Source organism: Lytechinus pictus, chromosome 19 (genome assembly GCF_037042905.1).
Source record: "Lytechinus pictus isolate F3 Inbred chromosome 19, Lp3.0, whole genome shotgun sequence".
Classification (NCBI taxonomy): domain Eukaryota; kingdom Metazoa; phylum Echinodermata; class Echinoidea; order Temnopleuroida; family Toxopneustidae; genus Lytechinus; species Lytechinus pictus.
Window position 1 is genome coordinate 6,066,191 of NC_087263.1, and position 25,905 is coordinate 6,092,095.

Below are 25,905 nucleotides of genomic sequence, written 5' to 3' on the forward strand. Positions count from 1 at the left end.
GATTTTTTAAAGATTTCTTTATATATAACATTAATGATAAAATCACTATTCGATGGTAATATTGACATTTTGTACATGGAAACTGAAAAAAAGTATGTGTGTGTGGGTGTGTGTGTGGGAAGGGGGGAGGGGGGCTCCAGTTCCGATGACTCATCCCCGGGACTCACCTTTGATATATGGCTAGCTCGGGAGACAAACCACTGTCTGAAGCAAGCCAGAGAGAGCAAGCGGTCTAGCGCCAGCTGTTGATGATATACAGCCGATTTCCCGAACATTCGTCCGTCCATATCTGATCGAAGCTGAATCAGAAGTATTGAAGCTCTGACAAAATGGTTGATTACAGCAAGTGGGATCATATTGAGGTAATATTATGTTCCGTTTTAGGTTTATCATTCGTGACTTTACATAATGTATTTTTTTGTGATGATTAAAATCATTTGCAAACAATTTCAAAGCCAGTCTTCATTTTCTTTATTGCAATTTGTTGAACCCCACCAATTTCAGTTTATGGGACTGATGTAAAGTGATTTTTGTGACTCTGACTCTGAGTCTGACTGAGTTTAGCTTGTGCCAAAGTTGTGTGGGGGGAGTGTTGCAAACGAGCGGACTTCATTTTTCATCAGGTTCGACAGGATTTTTTCCTCTCATATGTGAGTTTATTTAAATTTGGCACTGCACTGGCAATTTAAATTGGAAAAAAGACACAGTGACTGACTCACTGAGTAAAGCCTGTGCTTCAGAAGTTCAGTACCGGTATTGTATTACCGTAAGTAACGGTGTATTAACCGCACCCGTGTATTAACCGCACCCCCCATTTTCGGATGGAAAAAAAAAAAAAAAAAATCATAAAAAAAAATTTAATCAAACTTACTTTCTATCTCTAATATGCGTATTTAAGAAAGAGTCAAGAGCCAAAAAATATCGAACTTTCGAAGAATTACTGGTAAAAAATGATGGGAAATCAGCGCTTCGTCACTTATCTGCAAGTTGCCGATATTATTGGCCACTTCCACACTCCGAGTCACCTCACACACACACATATGGTACCGGTGTTCATTGCAAGTACCGATACCAGCATCAACATGGGGGCTCACCCATACGAGAAGATCGTTCATATCATATTTCCTGCATCACAGCCCCACTTTTGCTTTCAGAATTCTGTCTAGCATTCAATGTCTTGACATGAATTTTAGACAAGGGAATACGGGAAGGTTCAAGATACGAGAAATTTGCGATTTTGTTCAGGTGTTTTTCTTGTCTGCTTTGAACCACTACCGGTAGTTCTCAGTACGTGTGTGGCAGTATCTTACAGACAGCAAAATAGGAAAAAAAATGCTAGTACCGGTATACCGTATTTTCAATGGGAGCTCTGGGCGGGAATAAAGTGAATAATAATTAAAAATAAAAAGTCGGGAGGAGTGAAGATGGGGATTGAAGATTGATTTTGAGATGATGGATGATAGAGAGAAATGAAGGAAAGGCAAATGAAAGAAATTAATTGTCAAATAATACCAATAATTTGTCAAACAAAATAACTTCCACAGAAAGGTAAAGCGCCAGCTTACGTTGACGTTGCGATAAACATTACACATGCATGTCTTATTCGGCTAGCTGCACCGCGCTGTGCGATCGATTGGCGTCTGAACTTTGCCGCGATGACTAAAAAATGACAACAAAGACAGAGTCACACCATTAAAATAAGTCAGTTTCATGAAGGTAGGTGCGTTTGTTACCGTGATATAACTTTGAGGGACATTTACGGCAGATACCGGTAGTCATAGTTGCTTCCCTTTTATACCCGCGGCTCATACCCCTCTAAACGGGATTGCCCCAAGCGGCTACGCTCGGCCACCCGACGCGAGTTGAAAAATGGTAGTGGTATCGGGCTGAGATTGGCTTGGCTCAGACCTGTCACCGTGTATAAACCGCACCCCCGACTTTTGATTCTGTCCCGCCGAGAAAAAGGTGCGGTTAATACACCGTTACTTACGGTACTTTGTAAAACTAAAATGAAATGGTGCATGTGCTCACTGGTTCACCCCGACCATTCGCCATACAGAAAAATGTACGGGGTGGGACTGATCTGAGACCAGTGCCGCTAACACTGTCATTTCTAATGTAGGAACGCGCGAAGTAAAAGAGTCTGACTTACCAATTCTTGTGTTGACCCAAATGCAGATTTTGGTTCTACTTAAACAGGATTCCAATGCCCAATGAGTCAAATATCGTCCTTCAATTGAAGATTTCTTTCTAAATCGGGTAAAATCATAAGGAAATTTTTCCTTATTCTCGTCTGGTCCATAGTCTCCTACGTAAGTATTTCAGCACGCCCTCTTGTGCTGAATAAAAGAAAGCTAGCCACTGAACAGTGGCGACCACAGAGCTGGTTACAATAAGCTCCTACCTGTTTCCGGTGAAGCATAATAATAGGAAGCTCCGTGATCCGGGGACTGTAGTCTTTTTCTCACCAGACACCACTAACGTACCTAAGGGGCAGGGAGGGCAGACTGCACCCCCTGACGAGTCACAACTCATGCAAGGGACGTACCCCTGCCCCCCTGACGAGTCACAACTGATCCCTGTGACGAGCCACAAGTGGCCCCCTCTTTTGAACTTGAAGACCTTTTTTTTTTTTTTTTTTTTTTCAAATTTTTTGGCGGACGAATTTGCCCCCCCTTTGGAAAATCCTGGGTACGCCACTGCCTGACACTCAATATTTTGTTCACTATTTTTTTTTTACACAAGAATTATTGTTGTCACAGGCGGCGGAGGGGGGGGGTACACATTCAATACCCCTTAAATTTCAGGAGGAGGGGAGAGTTCCCCTTAATAGAAATAAAGAAGAAAAAAAACCAAAGAACAAAGACTGAAAAAAAAGTAAGAAATAAAAAATCAAAAGAATTAATTTACGCTCAAAAGAAAAAAGAAAGAAAGGGTAAGGGAAGAGGAAAACAGACAAATGATGCTCTGGATACAGTACTAGAAATATTATAGATAAGCCCCCCAAAATAGCCATTTGGAGTTTTTGGACTTTTTTATTCTTTAAACATGTTTATCTAGACGAAACAAAATTGCCAATCTGTCGAGGCTATCGAGACATGTTTACCAGAATGCATCACGAGTAGTGTTTCATCCATCGGGGTGGATGAACCTCTATGGCTTCGTGATATTTTTTTCTTTTTCGATTTGTCACGATCAAACACCATTGAACGAACCAAGAGTAGTGACGGTCACCGGAGGTGGAAAAATCGGTGAGTTTTTAGTCATTTTTCATATTATTTTCAGCAATTAGATCAAATTTGTTATATAAATTTATGTCAAGTATCACACTTGATCTAGTTCGATAAGGTCATGATGTTTGGGTGAGGGAAGGGGAGGAAAATAGTCGATGCTTTTTTTGGCCATGCTAGTGTATACACACGAGAACGAGGTTATATTATAACCTCGTTCGTAGGATGAGTGCATGTGCTGAGCTGTGCCATATTTGTGGCAATCGCAAGTTGAGAACTTGAGTCTTGACTAATGACTTGTCTTGAGTCTTCACTCTGTTGCAAAAAAGTTTGTTACTTTGTGACAAACTTTTTTGGGCCAAGCCAAGAAATAGTGGAATTTGTACGTTCTGCCCTTACACCTTCATGACCTTGTTTTCTCCATGATGGAGCCACTGTTACCGCACTCACACTAATTACGAGGTTCGTATATATACGAACCTCGTACACCGGACCGTGTTTGACCGTAGATTTCGAAGTAGTCGGCAAACATTGCTTCATTGCTGAAGTAATATTTGCCGAAACTCCTTCTCGCTACGCACCGGGGCTCTTTCCGGTAAGTAGCAATACATAACAAAATTATACATATATATGATATTATACTAATTTCATTTAAAAAGAGCAAATTTCGCTTACCTCGGCCTAGCAAGTGACTTCGTTTGTCTCTTCTACGGAAATACAAGGAAGCCCGTTGGTGGCGCTAATAAATTTCACAACCTTAATTCAGCTCCTCGGTAATTTTATAACTGTGTCTAAATTCTTTGAATGCGCAATTCTTCTGATTAATTTACTAATTATGGGCACCAATAAATAAAATACCTTCAAAAACATAATTCAAGATTACTATTTGCGATGATAACACTTTTGTTTCAATCAATTTAAAACGATCACTAATATATATATATTTTTTTTAAATACACATGCCTGGAACGAAACCAGCAGTACAAGCAGTATTAACGAACGTCACGGTATACCAAAGTCTATACAATGAAAAGATTGGACACTTCACGGACTTCGCGTAATGCCTTGCGTCGATTTGCGTGTAAAATAGTGTAGGTTCCTAATCTTTCCCTTGTCGTGTCTTTGATATGAATATAAATCGCGCGCCCTCTTTAGGCGAAAATTGATATCTACTCTGACCAAATTTTATCTCCGTGAAATCTTCACTAAAGATCAAGAAAATATACATATTTTAAAAAAGAAACTTCAAGGAGAAGTCACGGAATGATCTAAATGATTCGGTAAGTGTCATAGCAGAATGTGAAATACCAGATTATTGGTGATATTTTATGTGGGCAAAAGCCCACTATCTTTTTGACTTGTCGTGTGTGTCCCGTGCATATGACTGATATTCCTTCGCACGCGAGATGATATGAACCCATGGGTGCTGTTACCGAGGCTATCATTTCTGATACTCTTAACTCTTCATATCTATTATCTATGATTCATTGTGCTCGAACTCAGCAGAGCAGAATATCAACAGCATCCTTTCAACAACTCCATTTGAATTGAGGGGAAACTACCAAAGAAAGAATTTCAACAGATTACGTGTACCAGAAGTAGGTCATCTCTTAGAGTCTGATGGCAAATGCTTGAGGAGTAGAAAAATGATAATCCCCTCTCTACTCCTGAGTGGTAGACTTGAGCTTAATCCCGGACCCAACACGGTTTTATTCCCATGTGGCCAATGTGGGCATGAAGTTAAAGATGATGATGCTGGTGTAGCCTGTGACCACTGTAATGTCTGGTTTCATTGCCAATGTATGGGAATTACTGACAGCCATTATGAAGCACTGTGTAATGACTCTAACATTTCCTGGATCTGCAGTTGTGGACTTCCAAATTTTTCGCATGGGTTATTCAGAACCTTCATCTCTGTTGACACATCGAATTCCTTTACCCCTCTCATGACTGACAAGTCCTCTAGTCCATCAAGTCCTGATAATTCAAGCGTAGATCTATAGGTCTTCCTTTTCTCCTCGGCTGACCTCAACGCCATTGAGAAACGCCCCAAGAGCGAAGAAGAAGTCCAAATCTCGTCGAACAAAGCTTCGTGGGATGCAAGTTAACTGCAATGGACTGAAGTCTGAGAAGAGCAAAATGGATTTCCAGGCTGCTCTTGCCCAACATGATCCAGACATAATACTTGGATGCGAATCAAAACTGAATGTTGACGTGCCGACATATTCTATCTTTCCAGAAAACTATGAAGTATACAGAAATGATCGGAATGCATTTGGAGGTGGTGTGTTTGTTGCAGTGAAGAGGGACTTGGCTTCAATCAGGCGTCCTGAGTTTGATTGCTCTGCAGAAGTATGCTGGGCTTCCATAGACTTTGTCAAAGGAGGGCTGCTCTATCTTGGTAGCTTCTACAGACCACCCGGTTCTAAGGATGAGGTGATTGACGAATTACAAGGTAGCATCAGTACTATTTTTCGAAAGCACAGGAAACTGCCTGCTTTAGTCCTAGCGGGAGATTTTAATCTACCGGATATTGACTGGTGTAAAGTTGTAACATCGAATCCTAGAACTCATGCAATTCATTCTCACTTCCTCAACTTTGTGAATGGATGTAGTTTAACCCAGATGGGTAGGGAGCCTACAAGACCGGCCTCTGGAAATATCTTAGATCTTATACTCACAACTACACCTGATGCTGTGAATAATACCCAAACAAAACCTGGGATCAGTGACCATGACATCACCCTGTTTGACATCAATATGCGACCCAAACTCCAAAGAAAACCAGTGCGGAGAATTTACCAGTATGACAAAGCTGACAAACAAGACATTAAGGAGCGCTGCTCTCAGATGTCATATGACTACTTTGAAAGATCTCCTGAAGACATCTCTGTAGAAGATAATTGGATATTCTTCAAGACTTCTCTTTTTTCAATCATGTCTCACATTCCCCAAAGGAACTCGAGGCCCAAGACAAGCCACCTGTACATCACCTCGAAGATCATACGGGAAATGAATAAGAGGGACAGGCTATACAAGAAGGCAAGACGTTGAAGGTCACATTCAGATTGGGAAACATACAAAACAGAGAAATTCTGTTCAAAGAGCAAAAGAATCAGCTCACAGTGAATACCTTCAAAATGTTGTTGGAGGAAGTCTTATGACTGACGCAAAGAAATTCTGGAGGTACGTCAAAGCTCAGCGGAGAGAGTCAGTAGGAATCCCAACTTTGAAAGAAGGAAATGTTTCCTATGTATCCAATGAGGAGAAAGCTAATGCTCTAAATGCTCAGTTCTCTTCAGTTTTTACACATGATAATACTTCATCGGTACTACCAGACAAGGGTCCCTCACCGTACACACCAATTGAAGATCTCTTCATCAGCTTACGAGGAGTGAATAAACAACTGAAAGAACTTAACACCAACAAAGCCAGTGGTCCAGATGAAATACCTGCTAGAATGTTAAGAGACTATGCAGATGAGATTAGCCCAGTCCTTACTCATCTCTTCCAACAATCCTATGATGAGGGAATTCTTCCAAGTGATTGGCTAAGAGCTCAAGTGGCCAGCATCTACAAGTCTGGCGACAAGAGTAACCCAGCCAATTATAGACTGGTGTCACTCACATGCATCTGCTGCAAGATCCTAGAGCACATTGTATTGAGCCACATGTCAAAATACTTGGAAAAGAATAACATCATCAACCCAAACCAACTTGGATTTAGGAAGGGACTGTCATGCAAAACGCAACTTGTTTAGGCCATCAAAGACTGGGCATACAACATCGACCAGCAATGTCAGACAGACGCCTTCTTTCTCGACTTTAGTAAGGCCTTTGATAAGGTATCACACAGGAAGCTGCTCTACAAATTGGAGTATTATGGCATTACTGGTCAAATGCATGGATGGATCAAAGCTTTTTTATCAGGCAGATCTCAGTCAGTTCATGTTGATGGAACATCCTCACCACTAGTCAGTGTACTCTCAGGCGTGCCACAAGGCTCAGTACTCGGGCCTGTGTTATTCCTGTTGTACATCAATGACATCTGTGAATGCCTCTCATCACCAATCAGACTCTTTGCTGATGACTGTGTGCTGTATCGCAAGGTCAAGACAAGAGCTGACCACGCAATTCTCCAGCGAGATCTTTCAACATTATCAGATTGGGCAAAACTGTGGGATATGTCCTTCAATGTCAAGAAGTGTGCCCACATGTGTATCTCATTGAAACGACAACCCTTGGCTTGCAACTTTACCATCACAGACAACCTGAGTTGGAACTCCCATGCACAGAAGATATCCTCCAAAGCTGCTCGTACTCTTGGAATCATACGTCGAGCATTTGGTAAATGTGACCTGAAAGTGAGAGACATTGGGCCGTATGCATAAAAACAAGCACTTGCTTGTGCTAGCCTTTTGCTTGAATCGGTATGCACACAAACAAGCAATTGCTTATAAGCAAAAGCTTTTGCTTACAAGCACAAACAATTGCTTACTACTCGTAAGCAAATGCTTACCAAACAAGCAATTGCTAAAAACCGTATGCATAAAACAAACCTTTTACTTGTCTTGATAAGCAATTGCTTGCGTTTTTTCAAGCACCTCCGGACCAGCTTGAGCTCTTGCTTACTCAGGGCATTCTCGTTTAAGGATTAAATTTTCATACCGTTTCAAGCTCCATATTCCAGAGGTTATGTTGTGATTTCATATCTAATCAAATTCCTGTTACTTTAGACTTTTTACGGCAATTTTTGTCCATCGATCTACACAGAAACCCCCCTGATGCTCTGCACTGTTTTCTTCCTATTTGCGTAATAAAAAAATACAGCTGCCAGGTCGGGCACGAAGCGTCGTTGTCCTACTGTGCGATGTTCGCACAACCGTAACGATCCTTTGTACAACACATAAGCAATTGCTTAGGCAGTGCAAGCAAAAGGTTTCAGCACAAGCAAAAGCTTGTGCATACGAATTTAAGCAATTGCTTGAACTTGCCCTTTTGCTTGACCAGCTCTTGCTTTTGCTTAAAGCATTTGCTTATAAGCAATTGCTTGTCTTTATGCATACGGCCCATTGCGTACAAGCAACTTGTCAGACCTCAACTTGAGTATGCTTCATGTGCATGGAATCCTCACATACAGAAAGATATAAACATTATTGAGAACATTCAGCGTCAGGGTGCTAGGTTTGTCCTTCATGACTATAGCAGAGAATCCAGTGTAACATCGATGTTGTCAACTCTTCACTGGGATACTCTCCAACACAGACGCCTTCTTAGCCAATGTGAGATGTTCTACAAAATTCATCACAATTATGTTTACATTAACATGCCACATCAGATTAAGTTAAGCAGCAGTTCTCGTCCACAACGTGCACAAGTACACCCAGCCTTTTTGTAGAGTGAACTGCTACATGTACAGTATGTTCCCAAGAACCATCCGTATTTGGAATACTCTCCCAAACGCTGCTGTGACATCGACCTCTATAGCTGGCTTCCGGGGAGCAACATTGCCTATCATTCAGCAAATGTTGCCTCCCCCTCCCCTTAAGATGCTGTAAGAGGGACACACACGCACCACCCGCACACTGCACCTAGCACACTGTATATAGTGCACCAAGAATACCACCACAGGATCACCACATCACCTGAAGCACTGGCAGCACCTGACACAGCACAACCCTCTCCAGGACAGCGTGTGCGCTTTTTGGGAGAGTACTTCTTTAAGGTTCAAGGTTCAAGAAATCAAAATTAAATAAAAAGATTTATATCCATTGTATAAGATAATAGATCTAATCTGAACAGGAGATTGGTCTAATTTAACCCCATCATATCATACCAAATCCCCCAAAGATAGTTCCAACCAAACAATGTGACACGATTGGGCAAAAATGCCATGAATTTATGACATCGTCAGACGATCTGATGTGACTCGCACAAGCTGGGAATAGTCGTGATAATAATTGATAGCTAATTAGTAATTACACGCTATTTGGAGGAGTTTTCAAAGATTTTTTGAAACCTTTTTTACATTCTCCACTTTTTAAATATGATTCAGTCAATTTTTTTTCCAAGCAACAAACTTCGAAATCGGTAGGATGTAAATTTGTAAGAAAAACTGAAATTAGATTCAAATTCAAAATTTTGTACAACTTTTAATACAACAAAATGCTTTTTTTTTTTAATTGTAGGTATCTGATGATGAGGATGACACTCATCCCAACATTGATACACCCAGCCTGTTTAGATGGCGACACAAGGCAAGAGTAGAACGCATGGAGGAGCAGAAGAAGGAGAGAGAAAATGTGGAGCATGGCACAGAAAGGTATTTTTTTTAGCACCACTCTAAACTCTTACGTATTTATGGGGTGTGTTTGATAAATATGATATTAGTGGTTTCCTGAAAGTTCTTTTTTTCAACAAAATGTTCTACAGTGTACTTTAAGGAATTTGTGTGTTTGAAAAATATTGTGATTGACATCAGAATTTAATTTCAATTTAAAAACACAAGATTTATTATTTATGGAAAGGTAGTCCTTGTTTTTTAGCAGAACTGTAGACTGAAGGTATTGTGTTTGAAAAGTATATATTGATTTACATTAATAAGAATTCTATTTCAATTTCAAATGAAAATCCTTCTGGTTTGCTGGAAGGTAGTTCTTGTTTTTCTGTACAACTTTAGACTTCTAGGAGTGTATGCGTTGTGTTTGAAAAGTATTGGGGTTTACATGAGAAGAATTCTATTTCAATTTCAAATGGTTAGTCAACTTTATGGTTTCCTGCTCAAAGTGTGGTAAAATGTACCACAGTCTGGGGCACGCGCGACTGCTCCCTACATACATGTACTACTGTGGGATGGGTTGGAGCAACTACCTCCTTGGTTGGAGCATAGAGTATACATGTACTATGGGCTAGAGTCTGTGTGCACACAACAATATACCCAAACCCCCAAGCCCTGTGCATTCATCCATGCTTGGGTGCACAACTCAGCAAAGCTACATAGTCAGGCCAGCCAAGGGATCTAATCGTCACTTTGGACGTCGGATACACTGCGAGGAGGACTTGTTTCACCATACATTTCATCCTCTTCGCCTTTCCGACAACCAGGGTTCTTTGGTACTGCGAGTGCTACATCTATATTGCCACCAACTTACATCACATCCTAATATCTACATTACTTTGGGCTATGTTTGCCGTATTATTTTGGCTGGCCAGTCAGCGAGTGTGCTCAGCTTTTGAGGTCAAAAGCATTAAAAAAAATCCATTTCTGTCATTATTATTATTGTTTTCTCATTATTTTTGTTTAGGGCTCATAATGCTGTTGAAGATACAAGACAGTTGCTTTCTGATCTTAAGACCAAAGGAGATGAGGTATGTAATGAATTACTAAAAATCATGGGTTAGTTTTGTTTGTTCTTTTATATGCTTTTCACATTGCATTTCCTTAACCCCATACTATCCTTAACCCCGGACTATCCTTAACCCCATACTATCTTCTTTTTGGATTCACACTGTCTTAACCCCATACTATCTGCTTAGCAGGGGTTAACGCCTTAACCCCGGACTATCCCACAGCTCATGAATATTGATGATATTACCATACAGAGCGTGATTAACATGCAAATACGACTTCTGTGATTGGCTATTGCTTAGCCCCACTTTTCCTTAGCCCAGTTTCGTTTCACACTGCATCTCTTAGCATCACACAATTGTGGTGCTAGCACCACAATATGCCGGCTAACCCTGCTTTTTTTGCAGGGCCAGATAGTACCGTACTATTTACCGTGCTAGCCCACTTTGCTAAAACGTAGTGTGAAAACGAAGTGGGCTAAGCTTAATCCCGGGAAATTGGTGGGGCTAAGGCCCCCCCTTAGCCCCACCAATTTCCCGGGGTTAAGGAAAAAAAGTACAGTGTGAAAAGCATATTAGTGTCCCAATATTTATTCCCACATCAATTGCCTTTGTCTAAAAATCTTGGAATATATAATACATGTGATAGGATGATTGATGCTAAATCATGGGGTATACAATATCTTTCTCTGTCCTGTTTTTTTTTTTTTTTTTTTGGGGGGGGGAGGGGTGCCAATTACCCTTGTCTTCATTTCTTGGAAGATTGCAATGTTTTTTTTTCTCAGGCATATGTTAGGATTAGTTGGATCAGGATTTAGATACATCATTCAGTTACCTTTTCTGTGTGAAATATGAATTCTAAAAGTAGCAGCTCAAGTATGATCACTCTCAATATGTGACCTACCACTCCAAAACCAACAATAAGTCCACCCAAATGAATATTGAGATTTTTAATGAGCTTGAAAATGCTTTTTCTAAGCTTCAAAATGATATATGATATGTTGAAATTGACCGACAATAACCATTACAAGTACTTGATTGAATGCAGAGGAAATTCAGCAAGAGCGTGAAAAAATAAGGAGAAAACATGGTTTGAAGTTTTGGGTTCACTCAAGCATGAGATGTGCATACTGTGTAATCTCAGTGAAACTTCCAAGCAGTCCGAAAAAGTAGTGTCCGAGACGACTTCAAATTTCACTACTTAAAATGTCGACAGTATGAAGAAGAAGTATTACTCGTTCAGATAAGCTTTGTTTTTAATTTTTGGTTTTTGGAGACTGAATTACTATTTTGGCTATTTACAAAGAACCTTACCTGGCGACTTATTGGTGGTTTTGGGGTGATAGGTCACATATTTTAGCCTTGTTAGTCCTCTTGGACATTTTTTTGAGATTCAAGCGATCACATCTCCAGCCCAAGTGTGAGAATTCTTGCCTGAGCTTGGTATATGATCTTGGGCTGCGGGGGTATGTACACAGTGGGCTCCATCATGATCAAGGTATCCCAAGTCAAAGTATTAGCATGTCTCCACTTACAAATGAGACGGATAATTCACAAAAATTATGCAATTTCATGTTATGCCCAATGCCTAATCAGGTTTGTCATCTTCAAATGAAACCCAGGGCCCTGTTGCACAAAGAGTTACGATTGATCCGATTAATCGTAACTATGGCAAGCCAGCAAAGTCAACATACGAAATGCATGTTTGTTCAAAAAAAAATTCTAGATATGAATGCATATCCATAAATTCATTGATTTCTTGACAATTTGGGGTGTTCTCCTTTGATTACAAAGGACATTTTGCAAATTTCCTGTAGAGAAAATTATGACACTGATGGATTTCCATAGAGTAACGATTGATCGGATCAATTGTAACTCTTTGTACAACGGGGCCCTGTTGGCCAGATAATTGTGTCTTCATTAGACATGAGTTTTGGATCATCAGTAGCAGCTGCCTTTGTTTGATAATTTCTTCTTTTTGCATGTACTTTAATGTTTTCTAATTCTTTTTAGTTATTTGAGTCATTTAATATTTATTGTGTTTCTGTACCATTTTCAATTTTTAGGAAGGAGCAAAAAAGGCTGGAGCCAAATTGAAGGAACTTGAGGACGAGGAGAAGAAGTGGAGAGAGAAAGAAGCGGACATTGAAAAGAAAGAAAAGGTAGGAGACCACCTGCTACTTTTGTTATACTGTTGGTTTGGGTTTAGTGAACTCTGTGTAGCAAGAAAATACGTAACCCCATAAAGCGATAGATACATATAAACACTTTAGAGTGAAGGTCTCGGACATGACAGTGATATGAAATTCCACTCATCAAGTTGAAAATACATATATGTGGAATGCTGGAGAGTGGTGAGGCTTGAATGGATGGTGGCAATACCACTTTTGTGCAGGATTTATATTACTTGGCTTTCCCATTGTCTTTAATGCAATCCTATCATAGCTATATGATAAGTGCACAAATAGGGGTCTATGTCTGCAGACCTCTCTCAGTGGGGGTGGGGCTCCTGTGTCCCGTCATACCAAGAGTTACGATTTATCTGATCAAATATGGAAATCCATCAATGTCATATTTTTTTGTGCAGGAAATTTGCTCGATGTCCTTTGTTAACAAAGAGAAGCACCTTAACTTTTCAAGAAAGCAATGAATGTATGATATTAAACAGCATATCTAGAAAATATTTTGAATAAGCCTGCATTTTAGATGTTGACGTTGCTGGCTTTCCATAGTTGTGGTTGATCGGATCAATCGCAATTATTTACAAGACAGGGCCCAGGGATTTCCTTGACAGAGCACTGATTGGTGACTCTAACAATGGCAACAATTTTTGTGCTGACAACAAACTTTCTTGAAACGCTCTCTTGCCCCAGTAACAAAGGTTAGCAATGAATTGCAAATATGAAACAACCACTGTGATTGGTTCCTGATCAGTGTTTTGAACCAAGTACGCCTACAACAATGATCCTGATTGGTCATTGGCATTTGGTGACTGATTTTATGTTACAAAGTCTTTTTTTGCATTCTTATAAACTCAAATGATTCTTCAGATTCATTCATTTCACTCTTACAGCTAACACCATGGAACGTTGACACCCTAAGCAAGCCAGGCTTTGAGAAGACCATGATCAATTCGTATGAAAAGTCGGAGGAGGACCTTACGGAGGAAGAGAGGGAAAATAAGATGGTAAGAATTTATGCTATCTTGGGGGGGAGGGGTTGTTTCACAAAGAAAAAAAAAGTAAGTGTGACTTAGGGGGTGTTGGAAGAAAATATTTGCAATCAATCACAAAATTTCAGATGCAAATATACAAGTGATGATCAATTTGAACGAAAGCAAATCAATTTTGGTTTGTTGATGCAATCAATTGCAAATTTGCACAACTTTCAATCGATTTAGGGTCCTGAAATTGACTTGCGATCAATTGCAAGTTTCTTGCAACACCCCATTACTTAGAATGTCACTTAAAATGTTGTAAATAAGGCAGCACTGCATTGGTCAGATAATGCCCATGGGACGCGCACTGTTGCAAATCCATCAATTCGATTCTGTGTTACATAACATATACACTTTGGTTTTTACTGTTTAATCATGACTCTAAGTCACACTTATGGGGTGTTGCAAGAAACTTGCGATCAATCACATGTCTATTATTGGTCCCTAAATCAATCATATGTCTTGTAGTTAATTGCAAATTAGTGATTGATTGCTAATCTGCTCTTTGAATTTTGAAACAAAAAGTTTAATCTGATTTGCTACAGCTAACGTTGATCTATCAGTTGTACAATTGCAAGAGAATATTTTGCAATTGATCGCAAATATTTTCTTGCAACACCCCTTAACTTTTGAAACACCACCCTGATTTATGAATTTGATTGACATGTATTGATACTTGTTGATGCTTTTACAAAACTGAATGCTGGTCAATTTCATGAAATCATCAACCGTTATGTACACCCTACCCCATATATTTCCATTTCATTTTACTTCATAAAATGCTCAAGTCGTGATGATCTAAGAAAAATAATTTCAGAGAGAGCCCGAGTATAACAGGCTGAAAGTAAGTATTCTATGGCATTGTTATGGGTAAGCAGTAAAAACCTGGGCAAGCTCATTTCTGTTGTGTATGCACGTGTGATCTTAATGCTACTGCTGGGCTGGATAATCTCTGATACTAGAACTAGAGACCATGATCATTGTAGAAAAGTTACTATGTAGGATAATGTATAATTTTTGTGGTTATTCCCAGTGGACTGAATATTCATAATTACATATCATGTTATATTTGATATAGGAAGCGTTTGTGGAGAAGAACAAGAAGTTGGTAAAGGAGTTTGGAATGTACACAGTTCCCTCATAGCATAGATTTTTTTTTATAGTGCAGTGGACTTAATGCCATAGTCATATGCTATACTTAATACTGTTTAACGTTTGTGGAGAAGTACGAGAAGTTGATATCGGAGTTTGGAATGTATGTACTGGTAGTACCCCGATAGCATAGAATTTTTTGGGTTATTTTGCAGGGGACTTAATTTTCAATAATCATGTTCTATTGTGATACAGGAAACGTTTGTTGAGAAGAACGAGAAGTTGATCAAGGAGTTTGGGATGTACAGGAAGTACCCCGATTCTCAGCGATTCCTGGTTGATCACCCGAACCTGGTGTGCGAAGAGACGGCAAACTATCTGGCGATATGGTGTATCAACTTAGAATGCCAAGAGGTGAGGATTGCCCCTATCATAGTCTTCAAAATACAGTGGGGGAACCAGGGGAGGGGGGGGGGGATGCTACACCAAATTAAGATTTTGAAATTTGGGGGCTGCTAAGAGCAAATCTTTAAAGGTCAAGTCCACCTCAGAAAAATGTTGATTTGAATAAATAGAGAAAAATCAAAGTAGCAAAACGCTGAAATTTTCATCAAAATCGGATGTAAAATAAGAAAGTTATGACATTTTAAGGTTTTGCTTATTTTTCACAAAACAGTGATATGTACAACTCAAATGACACAGTCGATGATGTCCCTCACTCACTATTTCTTTTGTTTTTTATTGTTTGAATTATACAATATTTCATTTCTTATAGATTTGACGATAAGGACCAACTAGACTGAATCATATAGTATTAAACAATGCTCATTCCACATGTTCAGGGAGAATTAATCGTGGTTTCACTCGACAATGAGGAGAAAAATAGAATATTCCCTTTTTCTTATAATAAAATACAAAAGAAATAGTGAGTGGATGACGTCATCAGTCTCCTCATTTGCATACCGACCAGGATGTGAATATAACTGTCGTGTGAAATTAAGCGAAACTTTAAAATGTCATAACTTTCTTATTTCACATCCAATTTTGGGGTGGACTTGTCCTTTAATTTAGCTGTGTGTCATTTACCAGTTTTTTATTGTAATTATTATTTATTATTTGTGCAGTGGTTGGGGGGTACTGCCCAGACCCCCAATATTTTGCTGAACCTGGGAAAAAAAATCCTGGTATTGCATCACATTTGGCGCCACATTTGATGTTAACATAGGAATTTACAGAACTAAGATTTTTTTCTCTTGTGATAAAAAATGCTTGTCAGATTTCTGAAGCAAAATGATTCATTGTGATGTATATATCCACCTTTTCATCTAATCTTTTATTTTCAAACAAATATGTTCTTTTCTCCAGAAACATGGCTTGATGGAGCAAGTAGCCCACCAGACTATTATCATGCAATATCTACTGGAGTTAGCCAAAAGTCTCAATCGTGATCCAAGATCGTGTATCAGGCCCTTCTTTTCAAAGTAAGTTTCTTAAACGTCAAGTCCACCCCAGAAAAATGTTGATTTGAGTAAAAATAGAGAGAAATCAAACTAGCATAAAGATGAATATTTCATCAAAATCGGATGTAAAATAAGAAAGTTAAGACAGTATAAAGTTTCGCTTATTTTTCACAAAACAGTGATGTGCACAACGAAGAGACATGCAAATGAGACAGTCGATGATGTCCCTCACTCACTATTTTTTTTGTTTTTTATTGTTTGAATTAAACAATATTTCATTATTTTGCAGATTTGACAATAAGGACCAACTTGACTAAGCTCTATAATATTAAATAATGCTAATTCCACATATTCAGGGAGGAATTAAACGTTGTTTCACTTGACAATGAGAAAGTTTGAATGAGTGAGTGGATGACGTCATCAGTCTGCTCATTCGCATACTGACTAGGATGTGCATATAACTATTGTGAAATGAAGCAACACTTCCTTATTCTACATCCGTCTTTGATGAAATTGTCAGTGTTATGCTTGTTGGATTTTTCCCTTTTTATTCAAATCAAATTTTTGTTAACCCTGTAATCAGGATCCTAGCTCATTTCAAAGTAAATTTCTGAAGTCCTTGAGCTGCCAGATTGCTACTTGATATGACAGTCCTTAAAGAATTATTAAGAAACTGAAATAAAATAAAGAAACAAAATGAAAAGAAAAAACAAACAAAAAGGGACGGATATCTGCACGTCCTCTTTTGCTTGTATCTGACATCACAAAACTAAAACTGAAAAAAATAAACTCTTCCGGAAATTTTGGTTTTATGGAATTTGGCAAATTTCACCGATAATGTCCATTTTAATAGGAACAAGATTTCAGCGTTGACTTCCTCATTATTTTGTACTGCCTGTCTAGTCTCTAAGTGCCAACTCTGTTGAAATAATTTTCCAGTTAAAAAAAGTTTTCTGATCTCATTCTGTGACCTACATTCCTACTTGTTTACACATTATGTGTATATGTCACGATATACCTCACTTGTAAATTCCATCATGTATAATTGTGAATTTCATGATTGGAATGACAGGTGGAATGCAGAAAGTACATATACTTGTTGATTTCGTGTACATTTCATGACTGACATTCATTGGGTTTGTAAGTTTCATCCTGAGCTCCAGGTGGATTATTCAGTTGATGTAGATTTCAGTATTTGATTTGAAGAAAGGAAACCATGTTTTAGTAACTTGTGAGTATTATATGACACCTAGACAGATCCTAGTCATTTGATTGGTTGTTTGATATCGATCATTCAGCCCATTTTACAATGACGTCATCGTCCTTGCAATTTTGGATCCATACGATTTTGTCCATTGCACGCGGGTACCCAGAAAGCAGGCACCCCATAAAGTAAAAACACTTGTGTTTGCAGTGTGCGACTAATGTACACGACAATCAACAGACCGAGCTCGCACTGCATGAGCATATTTTGTATCAAAATTAATACATTTCAAATGAAAAAGGATCTATATTTAGGTGTCATATAAATTGAATAATGAATGTTCTTTTCATTTGTGCAATGGACAGAATACTTATCATTCGGTGAAAGATAAAAATGTATATGATCCATTCAACTTGGCTATGCTTCGTTGAATGGATTATTTCATCTTTCACCTCATGAAGTATTCTGTTCATTGCACTCATGAACCATGAACATTCATTATTTGTATAATATATGATCTAGGCGTTCAAACAGAAAGGAAATCAAAATAATTTGAATCGTGGTCGAAATGTCATTTTATTTTTGCTGACACCATTCTCACACAGCGAAAAAGGTGCGATTTGAATTGCAGGGAGTAAATGCTCAAAACGTGCATGGCATGACACATGATATTGACATAGATAGGTGGTATGCTGGAGCATCAATTGTTTACAATTTTGAGCTGTGTTTCGTGGGATAGAAAATGAATTTTCACACACATTGTTTAAAAAGCAAATGATAGCAATTAGTCTGAAACAATGCATGACTGTGATTTGAATAGTGAGAGCTCTTAAAATATTTACACATGGAAAAAAAAGATCAATTTTGGCATAGCTATTAAAAACAATTCATTGTCAAATCTCTCTTTGTGCTGTGTGTATGTGTGAACGCCAATGTCGTGAAAAATGGAATAAACCAGTCTAGTTTCACAATATTGTATTCCGGTTGGTCTGAAACAATTCTAGAAGGAATGCAATTTTGAAACTTGAGAGGTCTTTAAATATGTACAGATCCAGTCAGCAATTTTTTTTAGACTAGAGCCAGAACAAAGGAAATGGTCCAGTAAATCCATTTTTCTATTGTTCTGGACTTGAGTGTACTTTCAAAAAATTGCTGACTGCCACTGTATGTCCACACGTGCAAAAAAGAAATTGATTTTTTTTTTTTTTTTTTTTGTATCACAAGTAAAAAAAAAGTTTTTTTAATTCACAATTTTCCATTTAGGGAATGTCACTTCTATGAAAATAAAGTAAACCAATTTAATTAATAAATATTGTATTTATTTGTGCCCCAGGATGGATAAAGCTGAGAAGCAGTACAAGGATGCGTTTGATGATGAGCTTAAATCATTTAAGAAGCGAGTTAGGGAGAGAGCTCAGATCAGGATAGATAAAGCTACCAAAGAAGCTGAGGAGGTATGTTCAGATTCATTAACCACCGAAATTCAAAACTCATCAACAGGGCCCTGTTGCACAAAAGTTATATTATGGTAACTTTGCCATCCAATGGTAACTACCATGTTAACGATGCTCAACAGCCAATCAAAATTAAGGATTTCATCAAAGCTACCGGGGATTATGTAACAGGAGCCAGGTATTTTTAAAGCTTTTTGATGTGGTAGTTCGTTCAAATCCCAGCGGAGCAATTCCAAAGACGTAATCCTAGGAATACTGGGCTTATTTTGATGCATGATTATGGTGAAAATTGGTGTGACTTTTATCTGTAATGTCATCTGTAGACTGTTTTTTTTTCACTATGTTAATTCATTTATTCATTTTCTTAATTATTCTGTTTATGCTTATTTATGCATTAAATCTGACAATTTTTGTTCTCAATCACTGAACTGTAATTCATTTTTATTGGTCTGATACTCTGATTGCTCTTTTTAAAATTCTGAATAAATTGATTAAGAACATTATGTGGATTCATAACTAATTTTTTGTAAATGATATTTAAAAAATGTCATATGATGAATTCTGGTACATGTTTGATGTTTAAATCACATCTTTTATTTATGATTTAGGAGATTGAAAAGGAAAGGCAGGAAAGATTAGGACCAGGAGGCTTAGATCCTGCAGAGGTGTTTGAATCATTGCCAAAAGTAAGTAGTCAAGGGGAGGTTCACCCTGACAAAATTGCAAAAATAGCGCAATAAGTAAATAAAATATTGAAAGTGAAAGTGTGAGGAAAATCTATCAAAGACTAAAAAAGTTATTGGAATTTTAAGTTTTTAATTTGTGACGTCATGTGCGAGCAGCTTTCCTACATACCGTTTAGTAAAAGTTAATGAAATTTCATTTTCTTAGATAAAACAAATGGTTTTATTGTACCTTCAGTTTATCAGTAGACAAATCATTTGTGTTGGCTCAGTTGGTAGAGCTTCCGTCTCACAACCGGGAGGTCGAGGGTTCAAACCCCGGCCGCGTCAGACCAAAAGACGTTAAAAGATGGGAGTTGCTGCTACCCTGTTTGGCGTTCAACGAATAAAGGGATAGAGCCTCGTCGATCTGGCACTGCACAGTGGCTGTCGGGCCCACGATCAATTGGGCAAAGCAAATCTTTGGAGTATCTCATTTCATGTCTATTTGGAACAATAAAATATGGATTTTCATCATTTTGATCTTTTTTCAACTTTCACACTTGCTCCTGAAAGGAAAAAAATAATCATCACAAACCATTAAAATTTTATATTTATATTTATTTGACTATATTACATAACATATGTGGCAGCTGCTGGTATATATGACCTCACAAATTAACATATTTAAAGTCTAATAACTTTCTTTGTTTTTGATGAATTACCTTGAACCTTCACCAATTTTTTAAATATTTTTTCTTCTATTTTTTACAACAAACTTTTCGTCTGGGTGAACTTCCTCTTTAAGGCATGGTATAGGCTACACGATCAGATTTATAAAACAAGAAGAATATTCTAGTAAAACGATGTGCTGCAAACGATCGCTTCTCACCCCTCAGATGCCATCACATGTAATCTATAACCTAATACAGCTGAATTGCTCTTTAACTGGAATATTAATGTGTAGTCCCAATCAAGGTTTTCTGTGCAGATTATGTGGATCTCAGACTTCTATCATTTTTTTTTCTGCAGGGGGGGGGGGGGTCAAAAATCTTCACAGTTTCTTAATAATGCTTTGGTGTGTTGCAGTCAACCTTTTCTAATCACTTTTGAGGCAGTTACTTCAATAGTTTAATCTTATTTGTCTTTTCAATGAACAAGATGCATACAGGTAGTCTACCTACAATTGCTTGTGTGTCTTGTATAGAGTGCAATGCACAATGCATCAAACAATAATATCTTTTGTATAAGGGATGTCCGGGCATTGATTCATAGTATTATATATTGTATGGTCTTTTTTTATTAGTTTTGAAATTCCCCTCCCCGACATAATTGCAGACGCAGGTTACAGTATTTTGACGATATATGTGTATTTTAATTATCCTTTATGTTTTTGTTTTGTTTTGCAGGAGCTGCAAGATTGCTTCGAATCCAAGAGCGTATCTCAACTCCAAGAAACCATTGCCAAAATGAAGCCTGAAGATGCCACGTACCACATGAAGCGATGTGTGGATTCTGGCCTGTGGGTACCCGGAGGGGGTGCGGACAAAGATGAAGACGGGGAAGGGGCGACAGCGGGGCCAGGAGACGGCGACGAGGAAGAGGTTTACGAAGAGATCGACAAAGAATCGGAGACGAATCTTGATGCTGTTGACTAAACCAAGCTTCTGTTGATCGTGTTGTAACTCACTAAACTAACTCAAAGACGCCTTAGCGACATCTGGGAAGCGTTTTATGAAAGGACTTGTCAGATGTCTTAATCGACAGTAACCGTATGAACAGACACCTGTGCTATCAGCCAGTCAAAATGAAGGAAGTTAGAAGATATGGCAACTTTTCAGACGACAGACATTCATCAAATTTTATGAAGCTTTTCAGCACTGACTAGTCGGACATCAATGCTTCTCAGCCAATCAGAGCCAAGGAAAGTTGTCAGATCCGGGGGGGGGGGGGGGGAGTTTCACAAAGAGTTAAGTGTGACTTATGGTCGCACTTCAATTTCAGTTTGTGTAGTATGAAAGGCATCACCACATTGGTGAGATTACTGGGCCCCATCTTACAAAGAGTTATGATTGATCCGATCAATCGCAACTATGGACGGCCAGCAACGTCAACATGTATTATTCATGTTTGTTCAAAATATTTTCTATGATGTATATTCATTCATGCATTCATTGTTTTCTTGAAAATTCACTGCGCTTCTCTTTGTTTACATAGGACATTGTGAAAATTTCCTATAGAAAAAAATATGACACTGATGGATTTCCATAGAGTTACGATTGATTGGATCAATCGTAACTCTTTGTAAGGCAGGGCATTGGACGCGTAGTACCACATATCTGGCAATCAGGGACCCGTCTCACAAAGAGTTGCTATTGATCTGATCAACCACAACTATGGACGTCCTGCAACATTAACATCTAATATGTATGTTTGTTCAAAATATGTTCTAGATATGATGTATATGCACACATTCATCATTCTCTTGAAAATTCAGTGCATGATTGTCTTTGTTTACTTAGGAGATTTTGCAAATTTCCTATAGAAAAAATTATGGTATGGATGGATTTCCATACAGTTGATATTGATTGGATCAATCGTAACTCTTTGTAAGACGGGGCCCTGATTATGTGTTAAATAACGTGCGCTTTGGCCTTTAAGCATGACTCTAATCATACTTTACTCTTTGTGAAACACCCCCCTCGCGACTTGTCAGAAAACAAATGTTGATGAAACCCTCCCCGCGAGTGTGAACAGATGAACATATGCCTGAATATATTGTTTCGACTCTAGGTGTGTTTATACATGATTGAATTAGCGTTTTGAAATGCACATGCTGGACTCATCTTGTGGAAGTACTGTTGATGCTCAACTTAAACATCCCAAGAGAAGGCCCACTTTTTTCAATATTTATCTGTGGCATATGGAAGGTGCTGAGTGAAACGTCATATGTACTAGCTTATTAGTAATGTTGCCTTTATGTTCCTCTTATAAACAACATTTATGTATACACCATATCCCAATGCATCTTTCTTTGGTGTGCATTAGCAGTTAGCGTTCTAGATTGGCACTTTTTAAATAACAAGAATGACAAATAAGAATGTTCATCATTGTGGTACTCAGAGCTGTAAAGTAGTACTTGTTTTCAGTAATTATTACTGAAAAATGAGAAAGAATACTGGTGGTTTCATGCAATTGCTGATTTCTAAAGTTTCAGTTTATGTGTTGTCCTATGGTATTTCTGTGAAAATACTGATCTTCTTACAAAAATACTGATTTTCAGCCTTTAAAATGCTGAAATGTTCTTGATCGGGTTGGCATCACTGCATCCTGAGCGTGTTAACCCCTCCCCTCTCATCCTGCCCTCAAAGTTGAGCTACAAATGATGCTTTTGTACTATTTCTGTTGAGCCATCCTCAGTGGAATTCATAAAAAGATAAGAAACCTCTGCTCGTGCGGTCTTGTGGTTAGACCATTGGACCCATGATTATGAGCTTGTGAGTTCAAGTCCCGCTTGGCCATTATCTCCTCTTTAACCATAAAGACCAGAGAGTAATTTCTATTGTCTAAGATCAGACACTATGTATGAGTGCAGCGAAAATAGTGCAGCTTATCGTGGTGAATCAGTGCAGTGCCTGTGTTTAGAAAATAAGCCTTCTAACCACAGAACAAGTGGGAATATATGTACATGTGTATCCACAGCTTTATTATTCATTTTCATTTCTGTTGGTGCTTTTGCTAACAAGCATAAACAAGTTTTCATCATCAATATTAGCCATTAAGACTGCATCCTGTTGTGTATGTTACTAAACACCTGGGGGTACCTCACAAAGATGTAATTGTGACTTTGAGTCACACTTAAATTCCCAGTTGCATACGGTTTATAACGCATCACCGCACTACTGCTTTATCAATCATATTACGCGTAAAACAACATGCGGTCGTTGGCATTTAAGCATGACTAAGTCACACTTTACTCTTGGAAAGAAAAACACTCCCCTGGAAGTTTGAAATTGATGGAAATGGATTTCAAATTGATGTTATCACAACTCTGTATGTAAAGATAGGCTGCAAGTTAACATTTGATTTGATCGCTCATAGTTATTGTAGTAAAATTTGTTAATGGATATCAGCTCCAATGAATCAATTTCTATTGAATACATTATCAAATATCAATAAATGCATTAGCAATGGATGTATTATCCATGAATAAAAACTTTTATAAACCAAACAGTTCGAAATATGCAAAGCTGTGCTCTTGAATGGAAATGAGAGGTAGAGAAATAGAAAATCTGTAAATACAATGGTTTAACCAAATTGATTTCATAAAAATATGTCATTTATTGTCAGGAAGTTTTTCCTGAAATTCCGCCTCATTAAATTCAATTTTGAATGTATTAAATACAGAGTTCTGTTTTATTTTAATGTGTAACGTTATGCTTAAACCTATTGTTTATTTATCTTATGGTATGGTATTGTTTATTTATTTTAACATTTTGTTATTTCGTGAAGAATGCATGGCATCAATTCTTATTAGTTACTCAGAAGTTATGATTTTGTCCAGAAAATACACCAAATAATGAATATATGATTTACCTTAAAAGTTTCAGATATGTTTACATCTTTTACCTTCATTGCCATAAGTACATTGATATATTTTAGGAGATGGTTTCATAAAATTGTTTGTAAAGTTACAAATGACTTGATTATGGTAAGTCAAATGTAAACCAAATGTGATCAATCATTATGACCCACAGCCTTATTGCTCAAAATCGTTTTTGCAAAAAAAAAAAAATGAATAGAGAAAGGTTTTAAATGCAGCCATAATTTGTTAAACATATGATAAAAACCTGCATGCACCTCATTTTTGCAATTGATATTCCATTCAATTTTAGAATCATGCATAACTTTGTAGAATAACCTTCAAGGGCCTGTTGCAGCAAGAGGTACAATCGATGGCAACTCAAAAATTCAAGCACTAGTCTGAAACGGTGTATTCGAAGGATGAAAATTAAGTTGCTTTTATGGAGTTTCATGAAAGGACTTAAGTCCCATTTTATCTGACAGTTGCTATAGTAACATTGCATCTCAGCCAATCAAAATCAAGGAAAGTTGTCAGCTCTTGTCAGACAAAACTGTTGATGAAACACTCCCCAGATCATTTAATTTCATTTGGTATATTATACCATTATTTGTCATTAAAATGCAGTGATTTAGAACAGAACTTAAATGCATTGATTCTTGGAGCCATTTTAATTTTTTTATATATATTAATGCTGCAATGTTTGTATACCTTATCAGTTACGAATTCTGAGGAGTATTGGAAAGCAAATTTTACGTTGTAAGTTGTTCTGAGTAAAATGATAATTCAATGTATAGGCATATACCAAATCTGCTTATTTTGATAGTTATTCTTGTTGCTTTGTAAGGAGAGAGGAGTGAGAAGGAGATGGAGAGAGAGAGAGAGAGAGAGAGTGGGGGAGAGAGAAATAGAAGGGAGAGAAAGGTGGGGGGGGGGGGTCACGGAAAGAAGGCCTAGAGAAGGTTTGTGTGTGTGAGTTGTTTAAAGGGATGGTCCGGGCTGAAAGTATTTATAGCTTAATAAATAGAGTAGAATTCACTGAGCAAAATGCCGAAAATTTCATCAAAATCGGATAACAAATAACAAAGTTATTGAATTTCAAAATTTAGCAATATTTTGTGAAAACAGTCATGAATATTCATTAGGTGGGCTGTAGATGTCACATCCCCACTTGTTCTTTTGTATTTTATTATATGAAATTGGGTTTATTCAATTTTTTTCCTCCAAGAACTAGAATAATTGGATTGACAACTGATATAGTGCATTAGATATTTATTGCTGCAACTTATTTCATTATAAGGGAGACATGTTACTCACACAAACATGAAATAATGAAAAAATTATGATTTTATGTAATAAAATAAGAAAACGGAAAGTGGAGATGTGACATCTTCAGCCCACCTAATGAATATTCATGACGACTGTGTTCACAAAATATTGCTAAACTTTAAACTTCAATAACATCATTATTTGTTATCCGATTTTGATGAAATTTTCGGCATTTTGCTCAGTGAATTCTACTCTTGTATTAAGATAGAAATATTTTCAGCCCGGATCACCCCTTTACATGCTTTAAGGCCTCGAATGTTGCTCATCTCACGTAATCTAAGTAAATGGAAATTCAAAAGAAAATCTTACCTTCGTGAAAAACATAGTTG

General features: G+C 37.8%; 1 protein-coding gene across 1 annotated transcript; it reads left to right on the forward strand.

The window, feature by feature from the left end:
• Positions 1-261: 261 nt before the first annotated feature.
• LOC129283388 (hsp90 co-chaperone Cdc37-like) lies at positions 262-25,056 on the forward strand. The gene is made up of 10 exons (XM_064113770.1): positions 262-362; positions 9,418-9,551; positions 10,534-10,597; positions 12,643-12,738; positions 13,650-13,763; positions 15,141-15,299; positions 16,251-16,366; positions 18,883-19,003; positions 19,612-19,689; positions 21,075-25,056. Exons 1-10 carry the CDS (start codon positions 330-332, stop codon positions 21,321-21,323), a joined length of 1,164 nt encoding a protein of 387 aa, XP_063969840.1. The 5' UTR covers positions 262-329; the 3' UTR covers positions 21,324-25,056.
• Positions 25,057-25,905: the final 849 nt, after the last annotated feature.